The 16,078-nt window shown below is 39.5% G+C and overlaps 5 protein-coding genes across 8 annotated transcripts; 3 read left to right on the top strand and 2 right to left on the bottom strand.

Moving 5' to 3' along the window:
- The first annotated feature begins 397 nt into the window (after nt 1–397).
- LOC108040665 (cytochrome c oxidase subunit 7C, mitochondrial) lies at nt 398–986 on the top strand. Of its 2 annotated transcripts, none has more exons than XM_017118233.2 (3): nt 398–569; nt 666–812; nt 879–986. In XM_017118233.2, the coding sequence occupies exons 1-2, from the start codon at nt 486–488 to the stop codon at nt 780–782; spliced, it is 201 nt and encodes a 66-aa protein (XP_016973722.1). In that variant the 5' UTR covers nt 398–485; the 3' UTR covers nt 783–812; nt 879–986. The 2 variants fall into 2 exon arrangements, with proteins under 2 accessions (XP_016973722.1, XP_016973721.1); XM_017118232.2 differs by having other exon boundaries at nt 399–569; nt 666–817.
- A 101-nt stretch (nt 987–1,087) lies between these two features.
- On the top strand, nt 1,088–1,889 carry LOC108040664 (cytochrome c oxidase subunit 7C, mitochondrial). Its single transcript, XM_017118231.1, has 3 exons — nt 1,088–1,569; nt 1,631–1,758; nt 1,811–1,889. The coding sequence occupies exons 1-3, from the start codon at nt 1,480–1,482 to the stop codon at nt 1,824–1,826; spliced, it is 234 nt and encodes a 77-aa protein (XP_016973720.1). The 5' UTR covers nt 1,088–1,479; the 3' UTR covers nt 1,827–1,889.
- Nucleotides 1,861–3,298, bottom strand: LOC108040663 (protein seele). The gene is made up of 3 exons (XM_017118230.2): nt 2,952–3,298; nt 2,695–2,862; nt 1,861–2,356 (listed from the first exon to the last, which is right to left on the bottom strand). The coding sequence occupies exons 1-3, from the start codon at nt 3,034–3,036 to the stop codon at nt 2,040–2,042; spliced, it is 570 nt and encodes a 189-aa protein (XP_016973719.1). The 5' UTR covers nt 3,037–3,298; the 3' UTR covers nt 1,861–2,039.
- Nucleotides 3,299–3,841: 543 nt separating this feature from the next.
- LOC108040639 (SPARC-related modular calcium-binding protein 2) lies at nt 3,842–16,046 on the top strand. 3 transcript variants are annotated; one of them, XM_017118191.2, is made up of 11 exons: nt 3,842–3,916; nt 8,791–9,076; nt 12,159–12,318; nt 12,777–13,279; nt 13,333–13,447; nt 13,735–14,013; nt 14,401–14,531; nt 14,595–14,875; nt 14,995–15,129; nt 15,191–15,330; nt 15,387–16,046. In XM_017118191.2, exons 2-11 carry the CDS (start codon nt 9,002–9,004, stop codon nt 15,446–15,448), a joined length of 1,881 nt encoding a protein of 626 aa, XP_016973680.1. In that variant the 5' UTR covers nt 3,842–3,916; nt 8,791–9,001; the 3' UTR covers nt 15,449–16,046. The 3 variants fall into 3 exon arrangements, with proteins under 3 accessions (XP_016973680.1, XP_016973681.1, XP_016973682.1); XM_017118192.2 differs by lacking the exon at nt 3,842–3,916 and adding an exon at nt 6,344–6,431; XM_017118193.2 differs by lacking the exon at nt 3,842–3,916 and having other exon boundaries at nt 8,556–9,076; nt 14,440–14,531.
- LOC108040640 (defensin) lies at nt 5,659–6,059 on the bottom strand. Its single transcript, XM_017118194.2, has one exon. The coding sequence runs from the start codon at nt 6,022–6,024 to the stop codon at nt 5,764–5,766; it is 261 nt and encodes an 86-aa protein (XP_016973683.1). The 5' UTR covers nt 6,025–6,059; the 3' UTR covers nt 5,659–5,763.
- Nucleotides 16,047–16,078: the final 32 nt, after the last annotated feature.

Genomic DNA, 16,078 nt, shown 5'->3' with positions numbered 1-16,078 from the left:
GCGTTCGCAGAACAGCGGATCCGCTGATGGAAATTTTGATAAAGATTCTGGTTCTTATATTGTTTTCGTTCTTATATATAAGGGTATTAAACAAAAAAAATCTGCCAACGGGATAATCCCCAAAATTTCTAACATCTAATTTTTACAATATTTACAAAAGATGTTGCTAATGGGATTTTTTCCTTCCCTTTAAATTAACTTAATGATTTCATCTAATATTTAGAATATTCACATATCTCCCCAATTGCTGGAATTCAAAATTTCTAAAAATTTCAAAACTCAATAATTTTTTAAAATGGTTCTGATCATTACTTAGCATGTTTCTTGTGAATAAGCCGATAGCCAATGTCATCACCACCTCTGTTAACGCCCCTGCGACTAGCAGGGTTGCACGGGATCTATCGGTCAGCTGTCATCTCTATTCCGCGCACCAACTGCGAACTCTACTTTTCTGGAATTATTATTGAAATAAATCAAATTGCAAAATGTTGGGCCGCAGCAGTGTGATTGCACGTAACTTCTCCCAGTCGATGGTTCGCTTCAGCGGACACGGCGGAGTTCCCGGCGAGGTGAGTCTCAGGAAATGAGCATTACGGATAATGGGTTACATAATTTTTGCGATGGAAAATCAATCATAACACCGGAAAAAACTGTTTTAATTGCAGAACCTGCCTTTTGGACTGACAAACAAGTACAGGATCACCGCCCTGTTCACCATCGGCTGTGTTTTGGGCTTCGGATCGCCCTTCCTGATCGTCAGGCACCAGCTGCTCAAGAAGTAAGGTGCTCCCCAGGCGACAGCAACAACAAATGTAAGGTTAGTTCATTGCGTTTCATAAATATGTTTGCCATTTTTCATTCAACTATTTATTTTTCAGATGTAGCGTTATCTGCTGAGGCTGCCGGGAGGCTATTTCAGTGTGTTACAGCTTAAATTTAAGTGAAAAGAGGAAACGAAATAAAGTTACCCGTAACCGTAGACCTAACGTGTGGATGTTTTGATTTAAAGGCCCAGCAAATGGTTGTATTCTTTAGACCAGGTGCTTCGAGTGCCGTAAAGCATTTTTATATGCCAAATCTCGGTTAGAACTAGCAACCAAGTCGATCTAAGTTAACCATTTGGAAAATTGTAAATTGAAAGGGCTCGAACTCGGAATAGCTCAAGTCTTATCGATACATATAGTAGAATATATCTTCGTTGGCAAATAACATTAACGATAACTAATGATTTTTGCTTACAATTTAAACACTATTTTCTATAGTCGCCTGAGTTTAATTAGTTACAGCACACTCTTTTCCATTTTCAATAATTTTAATAATAATAGTTCGCTTCAGTATAAAATTCGAATTATAATTCTAGTAGGCTATAAACCTACAATTGTCATTCAGTCGTTGGAAACTACGGGTTCACTTCTCGTTTGCCAGCTAGCAAATAATTAAATATTTCAGTTTCAAAAAGCTGCAAGTTAAAAATTAGTGATGTGGTCTACGCTGCGTAAACCCATAAGCAAGTTTTGCGGGCCACCAAAGCGCTATGGACACGGTTATTCAGGCGGTTGTCCTGGAGTGGTAATTGAACCAAGTTTGTACCAGGATCTAGTAATCTCAATACACTGATAATCATTTATAGAATTTGCCTTTCGGCTTGGACAGCCCGATGCGGTTCACAGTGTGTTATCTCATTGCGGGAGTTGTGGGCTTTGGAGCTCCTTTTCTTGTGGTTCGCCACCAGTTGCTGCGCAATGTGACTGAAGAGCCGTAAGTACCAGCCGAACCATCTAAAAATCTTACCAACATTTTTGTTTTACAGAAAAGAAGAGCAATAAGTCCATTGTTATGATGATTTAAAACACTTGTTAATAAAATATTAAAGGGAATTGCACTTGGAATTTATTGTCGTATCTACTTGTTAACAATTGGCTTGGTGGTTTTATTTTACTTTAGCTAAACATAATTTTCGTTCGAAAGATCAGTACAAAGATCGTCACTGGCGGCGATCAAGGAAATTCGTTAATTGACTAGGCTATCACTGGGACACGCTACAGCTCCTCCTTGCCATCGAAGTCGTATTCCTCCTGGACGGGCGATTCATCGCAGTACCTGGCCTGTTCCGAGCAGATCTTGATGTCCAGATGATCGCCAAGCTCTTCGGCCTGGAAGGCCTTAACGAAGATCTCGTCGTTATCCTCCAGTACTTCGTTGCAGAAGTGTCCCAGGCTTTTGTTGAGATCTCCATCTTGAACAAAGTCCACCAGCGAGGAGTCGGGATTCATCTGGCCATTGATGATCATCTTTAGGAGAGTGAATTTACCATTGCTCTTGTAGGTGGCCTTGAGGTAGTCGTCCATTTTTTCACCTAGAAAAGGGAAAATGTTATTTAAGATCGGTTTTAAAAGATGGAACAAGCGAGCCACAAAATCATAGGTATGTGTAATCTACAAATAGAACACCACATATATAAATTCAAGGGTAGTACAATAATTGTGTTAGTTAATTGATAAATAGACCTATTACTTACACTTGCTCAAGGTTTTTCTCACATTGTGCTTATCGAATTTAAATACCTATACGTCACTGTACGGGTTTGGAGCTAATGTGGTTATGGAGCGTATACTTGTTTTAGCCTATCTTAAATAGTGGGCAATATTGGTACACTACATTAAACTGACCTAACTGATATATACATATACTCACAGATTTTCTCCATCAATTCGGTAAGGAACATCTCAGACTTGACGAGGCGGACTTTTTTGCTGATCGAATTTCCTTGGGCATCCAGGCGGAAGCCACTGACATCGGCCATCTTGTGGGAATCCTCCTTGGCTATGGCCTCCTCCAGTTCCGTCACCACAGCCTTGCACACTATAATCAATAGAATTCCAATTACCATGGGTGCCAGGGTCAACAAGTGAACAGCCGCCTGTTGCTGATTTATATGTATTGTTCCTTACCATGGCACTTGACCTCGCGGGAGGTGAAGCTGTATCCTTGGGCCAGGGCCAACAGGCCGAATAGGATGAGCGCCTTGGTCAGCATATTCACTTTAATTGATTATTAACTTAGAGCGTGGAAATTAATTGCAGCCACCACGTCAGCACAGCGCGTTCGGTTTGAAAGTGCGGCGTTGATAAAGTCGTGCGCTGTATTTACGATGACTTAAGAGCGACGTGGTTCTTAATGCTCTTTCGCGATAAGTGTAGAATGCTACTTAATTTATGCCCAGGATGAGGCGGCGGGGGGCGGTGGGTGCAGGTCAGTTGTGACAATGATTCAAGTTTCTATTACTAAGAAATCTTTTTGCTAATATGTGCCTATCGATAGGTCCAAACAAAAGTCACTTTTAATTCTGAAATATTTTTAAGGTTACCATCTCCAATGTTTTAGTAGCGACTTTTTAAATTAATTAAATTTTCAAAATTATTGTTTTTGTGATTATAAATATGAGCAAATATGAGGACTACATAAACTTGTTGCTTGATATTCAGTAAGATATCACATGATTCAAAAATTTCTAGAAATATAAAATTTGTTTCCCTATTTTAATTCGTATTTCATATGCTTACCATTATATTTGTTCCAACTATTTTTATTTTAAATAATTTGTTAGTTTTTTTTAATGTCAGACTTGCAAAGAACCCAAAAGTATCGATACTCAGTAGCGCGCGAAATTCAAAATTCTTCTTCCCCAGCATCACAATAATAAATACGTATAACTAGAACAATTTTCGGGAGAGCTGCTCTATATAAGACTTGAGATTTTCTCTTAGCTCTTGATCGAGAACGTCTGTCATATTGAGATTATATAGTAAGCTGATAACTGAAGAGTCAGTGCAAATGAGGAATTGCTCGCGAGTGGTTGCTCATTTTTTGGCTCGCCATGCGAATGCAATCGAATCGCTTATTTAACCGGCAAAACGTTCGTAAATTAAAATAAACCCTCAAGTCGGTCGCGACCAGTGATAATTTCTACATACTCTTATTAACCAATCTAATTGGCGTTAATTAAGTGTCGTGTATCTCTCTCCACTCGTGTTTCTCTTTCTTTTTCCTCGTTTGCAATCGTTTCTCCAAGACTGTTTGCTCGTTTAGTTGATAAGAACGAATTGTAGTCGCATTTTGCCATATTTATTTAGCAAAACTCTAGAAAAACGGAAATGCAACGGAAATTGTTGCCACATACCTTTTATTAAGCTGTCGGGTTCATTTTTCGACCCTGCTAAATAGAAAGTCGTTGCTGAGAGATAAGAGATCATTCATCGAGCTAACTATGAATGAATGCGCATGGAGAATTTGAGGGAGATTAGAGATTTCCTATGTGTTTTGTATAGATTTTAAAGTGGATTCAGGGCAGTTTTCACATGTTGCACAATAATATTAATACTAATTTTTAAAGTAAACCGGAATATATTTATTATTTGTTATACATTTACAATTGGTTTATTATTGCACTGGGTTTTGATTAATAAATCAGATTTGCCAACATTATTATTGGCAACGACATTTCCCTTTTACGCAAACGCCTAAAAGGCTCCTTGTTCTACAGATGGCTAAACACCGCTCGATCTGACAGTTGGCCCGTTTTTGGAGGTTGTGCTTCTCCAGTCCTTGGGTGGAACTCCCTAGATCCACATCAAGATTTACTGGATCCACTTCATTCGGTACTTTGGTGTCAGGATCGGCTAGCACTGCACAAACAGCAAGGAGAGCTAGAGCTAGGATAATTGTGATCTTCATGGTCGGATCTCAACTAGAAAACTGTTCTACCTGGTTCAGTTTCTAATCGTCTTTTATAGTAAATTGAATCGCTACCGGTTTATGATAATAAGTCGATTTGTTGTAAGAGTTGTGAAAATAATTGTTTTTTAAATATGGTGATTCTAAAGTTATGCGGAATGTAATACATACATAAGTGCAAAAGCAGTTTCCGATTAGTGTATAACCAGACACTGACAAATTTAGTGGTTGTGTGACATTGTAAGTTGATTATAAAATCAGAATTGGATTTTATTATTTAAGTAGTAGATTTACGCATTGAAAAGGCGAATAAATTCCTACCTACCTAACATTCTTAGGGACTCAATAACTCAAATACTATTAAGAATAATAAGGTTTCGTAATATGTCTGAAGGAATTTTTATACCCTTGCAGAGGGTATTATAATTTTTGTCAAAAGTGTCCAACGTAGTGAAGGAGACATCTTCGACCCTATAAGGTATATATATTCTTGATCAGGATCACCTCCTGAGTTGATATAAGCATGTCCGTCTGTCTGTTTCTACGCAAACTAGTCTCTCAGTTTTAAAGATATCGAATTGAATCTTTCCTTTGCACGCAGTATATAAGTCGGAACGGCCGGGATCGGCCGACTATATCCTATAGCTGCCATATAACTGAACGATTGGAAATGCCATAATGAGTGTTAAGAATGCATCATATGAATAATTTTGGAGAATATAATATTTCAACTTCGGCTCCGCCCGAAGTTAGCTCTCCTTTCTTGTTCAACTTAAAACCTTTTTTAGCTTACAATAGGACGTTTTCGTCTTACTGTTTAAATATTTCTCTTTTTAAAAATGAATAACAAACTAATCTTTTAAAAAATGAATTTCTGACAAAGTAATTTGTTTTTTGTTTTGTAGGATACTTTGATTTGGAAAATAGGTTGATTAAATAAACCGTTTATTTTTAAAATATTTACAATTTTTACATATTTCGGTTTTCATTCTGTTGTATACATTTCGGATGTTACACATGACAACTAAATTAGTTGCGGCAAACACAGACGGCCTTGTCGCTGCAATATCCTCCCTTGAACCCCTTGGTAAGACAGTGGGCGGCACAGGCGGTATGGTTCCAGTTCCACTTGGAGAGCAGGTCGCAGGTGGCCCGCTTCTGGCGACTGTGGGCCTCCTGTTCAACCAAAGGATGTTCCGCTGGAATGTGATCCTCCTCGGGAACGGGCTGAGCCTGCACCACGACGGCCACCAAAGCCAGAGCGATTGCCAGGAATACGATGAACTTCATGGTGAAATATCAGAGAAGATACTGTTGTGTCAAATCGTGGTTTCACCGAGTTTATATAGCGATCTGGCTGGCGATCGATTCGCCCAGGGACTCCCAGACGGTGACTTATTTTTTCATTGTCTGTTTTGCCATGCAGGAACACACGTATCGGGGGTTTTTAATTTTTGTAGATCATTGGCAATGGGAGAAACCATAGGGTAGAGTAATATTTTATGTTCCTTGCTCTGAAAATATTGATAATTTTTAACAGATATGGGCAGCCTGTTACTGGCAAAGTCAATCTTTGCAATAAGTATCTTTCATTTGTAGGGGATTTTTACGGCCCATTGTAGGCAGTGAAGCATGTACAAAATGACAAGTTTATGGTAGAAAGCCACATCTACAGATTCGTAAATTTTAAAATTGAGGTAAGTCTATTAGAGTTTTGAGTTATATTAAAACTTTGTAAATCCCAAAACTTAGCAGCAATATAAGTGGGAAGTTGTTTAAATCGGATTTTAAAAAAATGCTAATATATACAGGGTATGCAGAAACGCATAACCATTTGTCGCTCATAAATAATTAAAATTCGCTGATCTATTAGAATCTGGTAATCGCCTCGATTTCTAGTTAACTGTTTATCCCAATTGAAGGGCTGAGCACGGATACACTGTTATACTGAGATACTCGAATAAGCGGATACATACATAAACACAGGCGACAATAAATAATTTCTACCGAAAAGACTCTTCATAAAGCCAGGCAAATAAACAAACAAGAATCACACAATGATTAGTTGGGCACAGCGTCTGGGGCGGGTGTAGTTGTATCTGTATCCGTATCTGCGCGTACGTGTATCTATATCTGTATCTGCATCTGGTTCTGAACCCAGTTGAGCTGAGCCGACAATCCCGATCGAATCCCACGACCGTGGCTTTTTCAGTTCCTCTGCTCCTTGACTGTCCGTTGCCTGTTTACCTTTGTTATCGACCAGGCTGTCTTGTCTTGCATTTTGGCGTCATACTGTCTGCCAGTCCACTCCACTTGAGTTTTTACCCCAACTCCTATAACCGTCTCGAGTCTTCTTCGCTTACCCATTTTCACACGGGGAGAAAACATAGCTGAATTAAAGATTATTCAATAACAAGATGTAGAAGATTATTTAAAAATATAGTTCCGAATTTGTTAATAATGTTTAAACCTAGGGGTTCTATAGTTTTAGTACATCTTTTAAAAGAAAAACCCTTTTGCCTTAACTTTTGTTGAAAAAGTACACGTGGCCAAAAATTGTTATCAAATAAGAAATCTCAATGGATCCCAGATCCTAGAACTAGATTATTCTAAAACTGTTTCTTAAATTAGTAGTTTAGATATTATAATTTTTATTAGATTTTATATCAAACCACTCTGAAGTATTCTTTTTCTAAGTGCTTGCTCGATCGTCGAAGAAGACCACAAAACGGAGTGTGGCACAGCCGAAAACAATGCGGCGACAGGGGCGGGAGTTCGAGGGGGAATGGGGTTGGAAAGGGAGAGGGGTATAAAATGGGATGGGGGAGGGGGCAGTTATCGCTGCCGTCAGACTGTCTGGCAGGTTTCACACCGAAACGGAGACGAAGACCGGCAACTCCCCTCTACCTCCTCCTCCTTCTCAAAATCCTCTCCAGCCGGACTCCTTGGCCAGCGGCTCTATAAATCACAGGAGCGGGGCCCTCAACGGCTCACGTTTTCCCCTGATCCCCGCCACCGCCCTTGCCCCTGATCGTGCCCCTACCCCTGCCCCTGCCCTCCCCCGCTGGCTGAGCAGCTGGTGCAACTGTTGGCCGCTTTGTTTTATATGTTTTTTGTTGCTTTTGTTGGTGAGGCAACCTCTTGAGATGCACAAAGGAAGATAAATTTCACACGCACACACAAGTGCTCTCTCTGTCTGCCGGTGTGTGAATGTGATCGTTTTTATGCTGGTACAGTATGACCTGCCTAAATATACATACATAGCCTAAATAAATGGATCTTAAATTAATTCATATTTCCCGAATATCATTTTCGTTACTCTTTAATTGCAGTTTAATACATACATTCATTGTAATGCATTGCTTATACAATCTTAAAAGTTCCAAAAGATTTAAAAATTCTTAATTATTAATATTTAATCGACAAATTATATTTTATTAAAGTCTAAATGACCACAATTTTAATTATTACTTTATAGATAGGCCGTGTTTTCAAGTAAGGTAAATGCGATCAGGTCCTTAAAATAATTTTGTGCTAACGGGCTTTCTTGTTTTATTGTGATTTTAACTCTATATCTTGGGTTAAAATAACTATAGTTTTCTGGTTTAACTAAGAGTGTCCACTGTGTTGGCTGTCCAGTCTCCAAGAGTCGGAGTGGCAAAGATAAGATATTGGAAGCGACACGCCAGACACTCTGGCGGCGGCGGGATCCCGCTCTCTCCGCCGATCTCTCTGCTCAAATCCGATTCCTCGCCCTCGCCCACTACCACAACCTCTCTCGGGACCGCTCTCTCACGTTTTGGGCCACTCCACTCCAAGGCAACAAATGGCCAGTCGTGTGTGGAACTCGGCTACGATCGGTTGGTTTTTTGGTTTTTGGCTTTTGCTCTGCAGCTCAGTGCTCCTCGCTACTCGTTCCTCACTTCTTCTTGATCTTTTTTCGGGCGGTTTTCCAATCGAAACGTACCAAAAATCGCACACATAAAGACACATTATATAAACAGAAGATCTACAACACCTTAATGCACACGCACACACCTCGCCCACTATAAATAGCCCACGGAAATCGGTAAATAAATAAATCGGAGAGCGGCAAAGTAAAAGTTCTAGGAAGAAATTCTAATTGCGACTTTGCGAAAAAGATGGTGAAATAAACGAAAAACTTTGAAAATAATGAGAGAAACGCACTCGATGCAATAAACTTGTGTACTTAACAAATCCAAAACGACAAGAACAGTTAATTAACGAAATCGAACTGCAAAGTGAAATGTTGGCGAGATGTGTTTTGTTCGTCACCTGGCTGGCGGTCTTCATCGCGACTGGAAAAAGTGACGATCAGTTGGTAAGTTATTTTCAAAATATATATAAGGCTTAATCAGAAATCAATCCTAAGACTAAATAAAATTAAATGGGTCGATCCAAATTTTATTTTAGTTGATGACCATCATTGTAATAGTTCAAATTATAATTTTTTTGTTGATTATTGGCTTAAACCAAATAAATAGTTTCAATAAAAGAATTTGAATGCAAAATATTATTATTAAGATGAATTGGTATACCGAAAAGCTTAAAGTGTCTAGTGTTTCGACTGAAGAGATAGTCTTTCTCCTCTTAATGGTAATCGTTAAACTGTAAAAATAAAATATTTTCTCAGCTTAAATCATACTGTTAGCTTACCATAAAAACGAGAAAGCAAGCTTAATTGAAATAACCCATATGGGTTTTGAATTTCAAGCCCAGCTTTTAATCCCACAAAAATAATGGTTTACAAGCAAGCGAGCTCTGCCAAACTTTCTGCCAAGACATGCATACATACGGACACATGTATCTACAAATGATCCATCCCATTTGTAAATCCCAAGAAAACACTTGAATATTCCAGGTATCAGAGGTACCAAAAGTCAGACAAAGAAGAAGCTGCGGCTGTTGTTCTTCTCCTCTTCCACCTCCTTCTCTTTCACCAGCTTGTCCGCCGCCGCGCTGTCTGCCAAACTCCAAAAAAGAGAGTCTGCCGGCTCCGTTCTTCTCCAATCCTCTCCAGCTCTTCTCCTCCTCACCTGTCTTCAATCCCACACCTTGAATTTTGTTTTTGTTTCATCTGACCGACGAACGTGTTTCGTGTTCCTGCAGAAAAGAAGAAGAATAATAAGAGGAGGTGCAAAAAGGAGAACACAAAATGGTCACAAGTCAAAAGCGATTTCATTTTCCATCCTTTTTTCTCTTTTTATACACCCTTTTAATACTCTATATTATAATCTCATTTCAATGTGTGAAACGCACTATGAAATTTAAGGTCAAATAATTTGTGTGTTTTTAAACAAATAATTCTTCAGTTTAATTATTCCATTAAGTTTTATATCTAAGCCTTAAACTAATAGATCTGCAAGGGTATTCAAGCTTCGGGGTATTAACTAACCATCCTTTTTTATATTATTGCATTTTTTCGCCAATGCCACTAAGCTGGCTGATGATGACAAAGTGTGAAGAAGTATTTAAAGTGTGGAGCTTGTTCCTCTGATTCTTCTCCGCCTATCGCAACCTCCATTTCACCTCCTCGTTCGAGCGTGAGAACTGTCAGTCAATAATTTTGTCGTTATCTTGGTAACAATCCTTGAGCTGTCTCCGTTTATAATTTGTGGCTCAGAGGGAGAGAATGGGAGGGGGAGGAGTAGCAGGGTGCCACAGGTGGGGATTTTCAATCCAGGCACGTTTTCGGGATAACGCCCTATTTAAAACTTAGATAATGACAAGCGAAACTGTCATTTGCATACCCAATCAGACATTCCCAAGTGCAGTGGTATTGCACATAAACAGTTCGAAGGGGTTATAAACAAACAATTCAATAATAACTAAGTTATTGGTATAATCTAGCGTTAGCTTATAAATACCAAATGTCAATATGCAATAACTGTTTAAAATGTCACCTAACAAGTTAATCCACGAATTCTCAAAATTTGGGAATACATAGAGCGTAGGAATACAAAGAAACATATTTAATTTATTTTTAGAAAATTTCTTTTAATTTAAATACATTCTTTCATTCCCGAATTTGTTAATTGCTAATGATGTATCCATGTTCGACTTGCTAACCAGATGCCCCACAGTCCACTTCTGAGAACAGCCATCGGATCTGCCGATTGCAGCAATATATGCCGTGTTTATATACGTTTGTCCGATATCTGTCTGTGCCCAGTCGGGAGTCAAAAATCACCTGCACACTCAGATTTCCAGGCAGCGCGTGCTCGGCTGCCCACAAAAAGAATTCGAATTGTTTACCGACATTCTACATTATTTGTGTATATGTTGCTTGTGTGTTGGGGCAACAAGATAACACTTGGACAGGTATTATTTGTGCTTCTCATAATTCTCATAATTGTATAACATTTCTTGTTGAGCTTCTGGTGTTTAGTGTCAGCAAAGGGGTCATGGGGAATACATTTTGATTTTTCTTTGGTGTCTACATAAAAGTATAAATTTACTAAGCTGGATTATACAATTTTGATAGCGATAATCCCTTCTTGTTCATATGATATTCTTTTGAATTCATAAAATGGTTTCTCTTCTCTAAAAATATTGACTGCAGACGTTATGTGTTATTAATTCTTAGATGATTTTTCATGGATTTTAGGATTATTATTTTTAATCTTATAGGGTTTCTTAGATATCTCCAAGAAAATTATACAAATTTGAAAAGGTCCATTAAAAAAAATAATTTGAAAGTGCTTCAGAAATTGGACAGTAGCCGCAAAGCTCTTATACTTTAACTACCATGAGCACCTCAATTAGTATTCCCATATCTTATCCGAAACATGTTTCAGTTATGGGACATTAAGATCGCTTGACGCATTTCACTTTTCAATAACAGCGAAATCTAATTAATGTCCGAGTGACACGACAAATAAATATCAGTGGGCTGTCCGCAGCAAATTGGCGACAAAAGGCACTGCAGTGCCAAATCCCAAAGTGCTGGGCCTCCCCATATATATACACACATATATAGTAAATATAGATACAGATATCTGCGATTTACATACACGCGTGTATGAGATTTTGTGGGCTAAACAAGAATTTGCGCACTCAGCAGCCAGTTGGTCGAGCAGCAGTGTGCCATAATTTTGGTGCTGATTTCGGGGCTGTGTATTCGCGATGCCGTTCGAGTTATGGGCCTGACAACTTTGATTTTCACATTAGCCGGGTAGCTGGTGGGCCACCCCCAAACCCCCCTTTTTGCCGCCCCTGTCAGACGTTGCCAACATTCGTATTCCAGTCAGAGGCGAAAGCCCAGACGCTTGGCGACTCGCAGACCTGGCCATAAGTGCAGTAAATCATTTTACGCGTGTTTGCCGAAGGGGGAGCGGTATATATACATATAGCCGAGACTTGAACTGACACCTCCTCCTTCTCCTTCCGATCTTTACCTGCAGATGAAGCTCCCCGCCTGTGCCGCCAAGCAGGGCGAGTGTGATGATAACGAGGGTCCCGTCTGCGGCACCGACGGCCAGACCTATCCCACCAGGTGTCACCTGCTGCGGGCGCAGTGCGGCGGCCACCAGGTGAGCCTCAAGTTCAGCGGATCCTGTAATGGTAAGTATCGTCATATCATCTCACTTTAGATGTACCTCCAAATAGATCCACTGACTTGCAATCCACCACTTGTTTGCCTTTTTAATTTAATACAATATTGTATATGTATTTACCCTAAAGACAGAACCAAGAAAATAAAAAGTTACATATAAGGTTTTATCCTAATCTGTTTCGTTTTAAAAAACTTTAAAGTTAAGGAACCACTAGAAACCTACCTAAATATAACTGCCAAATTCTTATTGAGATTTATCTCATTTCAATTCATCTAATTCCACTTAAGCCTTTCAGTTTGAGAATTATTAGTGACAATAGACCAACAATAACATAACTCCAAGTTTTTAGCTAAAACCTTTCAAACTATCCAAATAAAGATGAATATAAACTTTTAAGTTCAAAATAGGGGGTCTTACAAACAATTTTGTATCTCAAACTATCTTAATATTTATCTTACCATTTAGCCTGCTTGGAGGCGGTGAAATTCGCCCGTCGTCAGAGGGAACGCGATCCCGAATACTTTGTGCCCAGGTGCAGGAAGGATGGCAACTTTGCGGCGAAGCAGTGCTACGGGAGCAACGGATGCTGGTGCAGCAATAGCCAGGGCAGGCCCATCGAGGATGACTCCAATAAATTCCGACGAAATGGAAAACTCCGCTGCAGGGCTAAACGACGCGATCGGCGCCGCCTGGCATCCCATCAGATTGGCTATAGCCCGGATTCCTCCGCCTCTAAGGGAAGTGGAGAGGCAGGATCTACTGCCCACCGACCCTGCAGCAAGGCTGATCGGCAGATGTTCAACAATAATCTGATGCGCATGTTCCGCAACGAGGCCCAGAGCTTTTTCCGCCAGCCTTCGCTTTCGGATTCCCACATCTTGGAGTGGAAGTTTTCCAAACTAGACACGAATGGCAACAAGTTGCTCGATCGTCAGGAAGTTAAGGAGCTCAAGAAGGTCCTCAGGCGGGTGAGTTGAGTTTGTTGTATCCCGGAAAACTAATACCTTTTGGTTAAATTTAGAATGTGAAACCGAGACGATGTGGACGCACCTTCGGCAAATACTGCGATGTCACCAAGGATGCGAACCTAAATTGGCTGGAGTGGAGCATCTGTTTCACCAAAGAGCTTAGCAACCGTGAGTAAAGTTGGATTCTTTAGAATGTGGATATGTAATAGTATATAATTATTAAAATTCACAAGTCTCACATAATTTTGAATAAATTCAAATTTTGAAAATAAATGAGTCATAAAATTAAATTTCGAAAAAATAGTATTTTGAGATATTACATTATATTTAGTTTTATCAAACTATCAACTATTATTGGAGCAAATTGCTAGTTTACACAGCATGCATTTGGAATATCATGACCCATTTTTTCGAACCTTTAAAGCATCTCCCATCTGTGTGTTATCTAAATTCAGGTAGTGCTATCGTAGCCCTTCTGGCCAGCAGTGCAGCTACCGCCCCGCCGCACTCCACCCACTACAGCATCCACAACACGAATCACAGAGGTCATGGTCATACCAATACAAACATAATCGGCAGAGGCATCAATCCGCACTCGTACTCCGAGGATGTGAGTGGCAGTGAAGAGCACGAGGACAACTACGAGGACAGTGGCACGGGCTACGGAGGAGAAGAGGACGACTCCCAGGGTGCAGACCTGCCCAGCTCACGAACCCACATCCCATCATTATATAGTACGTAGATTTGTGTGAAAACTAACCAAGTACCAACATTAATCAGTTCGCCATACAGTTTTAAATTAATAACGATTACATTTGTTTTAATATTTTGATATTGATGGGAAAAACATTTAAATTACCTTATTTAAAAATCCAAATGTTAATATTTTTTCTTAAAGATCAGATTCTTCATTTATTTTAGACACTTTAAAGAAGTTTAAAGAATATCAAAGTAGTTTGCAGAGCAAGGATATTTCAAATATTATCTTCATTTAAGTACATCAAGGATCATTATAACGATAATCATTTTCGGAATTTCTTTAATATGAAATAAGATCCGATTGACTCCCATTTCATATCATTTTTTTTCTGTGTTCGTTATCATTCTGCATGCTTCCAAAGGGCAGAATAAAATGTATGTTAACGCGCAAATCTTTACAGTGCTCAACTCGAAGCCAGAGGCGACGAGCCAGGACATAGAGAGCGATTCCAACTGCTGGATGGACCAGTCGGTGACGCTGGAGGAGCAGGGCGTAAGTAATAGAGCATCCTTCAAAAGGACACATCTTTCTAAATTTTATTATCCTTCTCAACAGCATGGCGGAAAGAATGTTCTATTTGTGCCGCAGTGCCTGCCGGATGGTCGCTACCAGCGCATCCAGTGCTACTCCTCCACGTCAACCTCGTACTGCTGGTGCGTCAACGAGGATACGGGCAAGAGCATTCCCGGCACATCGGTGAAGAACAAGAAACCTCAGTGCGACGAAACTGTAGTGGTGCGACCCATGAAGGGATGCACTGAGCCGCGTAAGACGCAGTTCCTCAAAGAGCTGAAGGCCTACCTCAACACATCCCTCCTGCCGAGTAGCACAACCGGGTAGGACGAAACTATATTTAATAGTTTTATAGATCAAAATTAATATTAATTTTATTTATTTTCATTAACACCTAATTCTCTTGCAATCTAATTTAAATCAAAATGTCTTAATATTGCAGCACCAACTACACAATGTGGAAGACAGATGATGAGCGAATTGCCACGCTGAGCTTTGTTTATTTGGACAAGAACAAAAACAAGTCGTGGGATCGCCGAGAGTGGAAGAACTTCCGCGATCTTGTCACTAGTGCCAGGTGAGCTGTCACTTATAGTACCATCTCGTAGTCAATCCCTAAATAATTTTTGATCCCTCAGCAATCTGCGCAGATGTGGCAAGAAGATGCCGCGCTACTGCGACGTCAATGGAGACAAGAAGATCTCGCTGTCCGAGTGGCTCAACTGCTTGCAAGCAACCCCGCGGGAAAGTGCCACCACAGCCAAGCCGGCCCAGTCAAGTAAGACATCCTGTTTCTAGTAAATTGATTGATACTGATTCCAGTAAAAATTCCAGATGAGACGGCCAGCCCAAAACTCCAGGGATTTAATCCGCTGGAGCGATATCTGAAAGATTAATTGGGAAAAGGTAATTCCCTGTCCGTGCTGCTGCTACTACTACTCATTAGATGTCGTTGTGCCATGACACACACAAAACCACACGAAAACACACCCCACACTCCACCATCCTCTATAGGGCGGGTCGATTTTTTTGGACTAATAATAATGAATAATGGTTAGGTAAAATTTTTTTTAAGAAATATAATTTCTAAGTTTGCACAACAATAATACAATAAACATTGTTTTTTAAATTTATCCTTTTGGTCAATGTAAAAAAAAAAACATTTTTAAACAGATTTTCTGATAAATTGTAAAGTGCTTTTACAATTTCTGCAAATTGATCTGTAAAACAAATCTTCATAGTAGTTAACAGAATATTAAAATATATCGTGTATATTCCTTTAAGAAAAATACTTAATTTTGTTTGGTTTTAAGACTTTTTAAACAAGAGTTAAAATAATGAAAAATATATAGTCTAAAGAAATCGATCCCCTCTGACCCGCACCCACACACAGACACATTCCTAGCATTAGATTCTATAATTTACATGTGTATGTTACTAATTCTTAATTAGTGTTGTAAATATTATCGGACATAAATGTTTAAGTTAAGCTAACAGTTTGGTTAAAGCGTTTTTAAGGCTAGTTC

Source organism: Drosophila rhopaloa, unplaced genomic scaffold (assembly GCF_018152115.1).
Source record: "Drosophila rhopaloa isolate 14029-0021.01 unplaced genomic scaffold, ASM1815211v1 contig_115, whole genome shotgun sequence".
NCBI lineage: Eukaryota > Metazoa > Arthropoda > Insecta > Diptera > Drosophilidae > Drosophila > Drosophila rhopaloa.
This window is presented reverse-complemented; position numbering and strand designations above follow the sequence as displayed.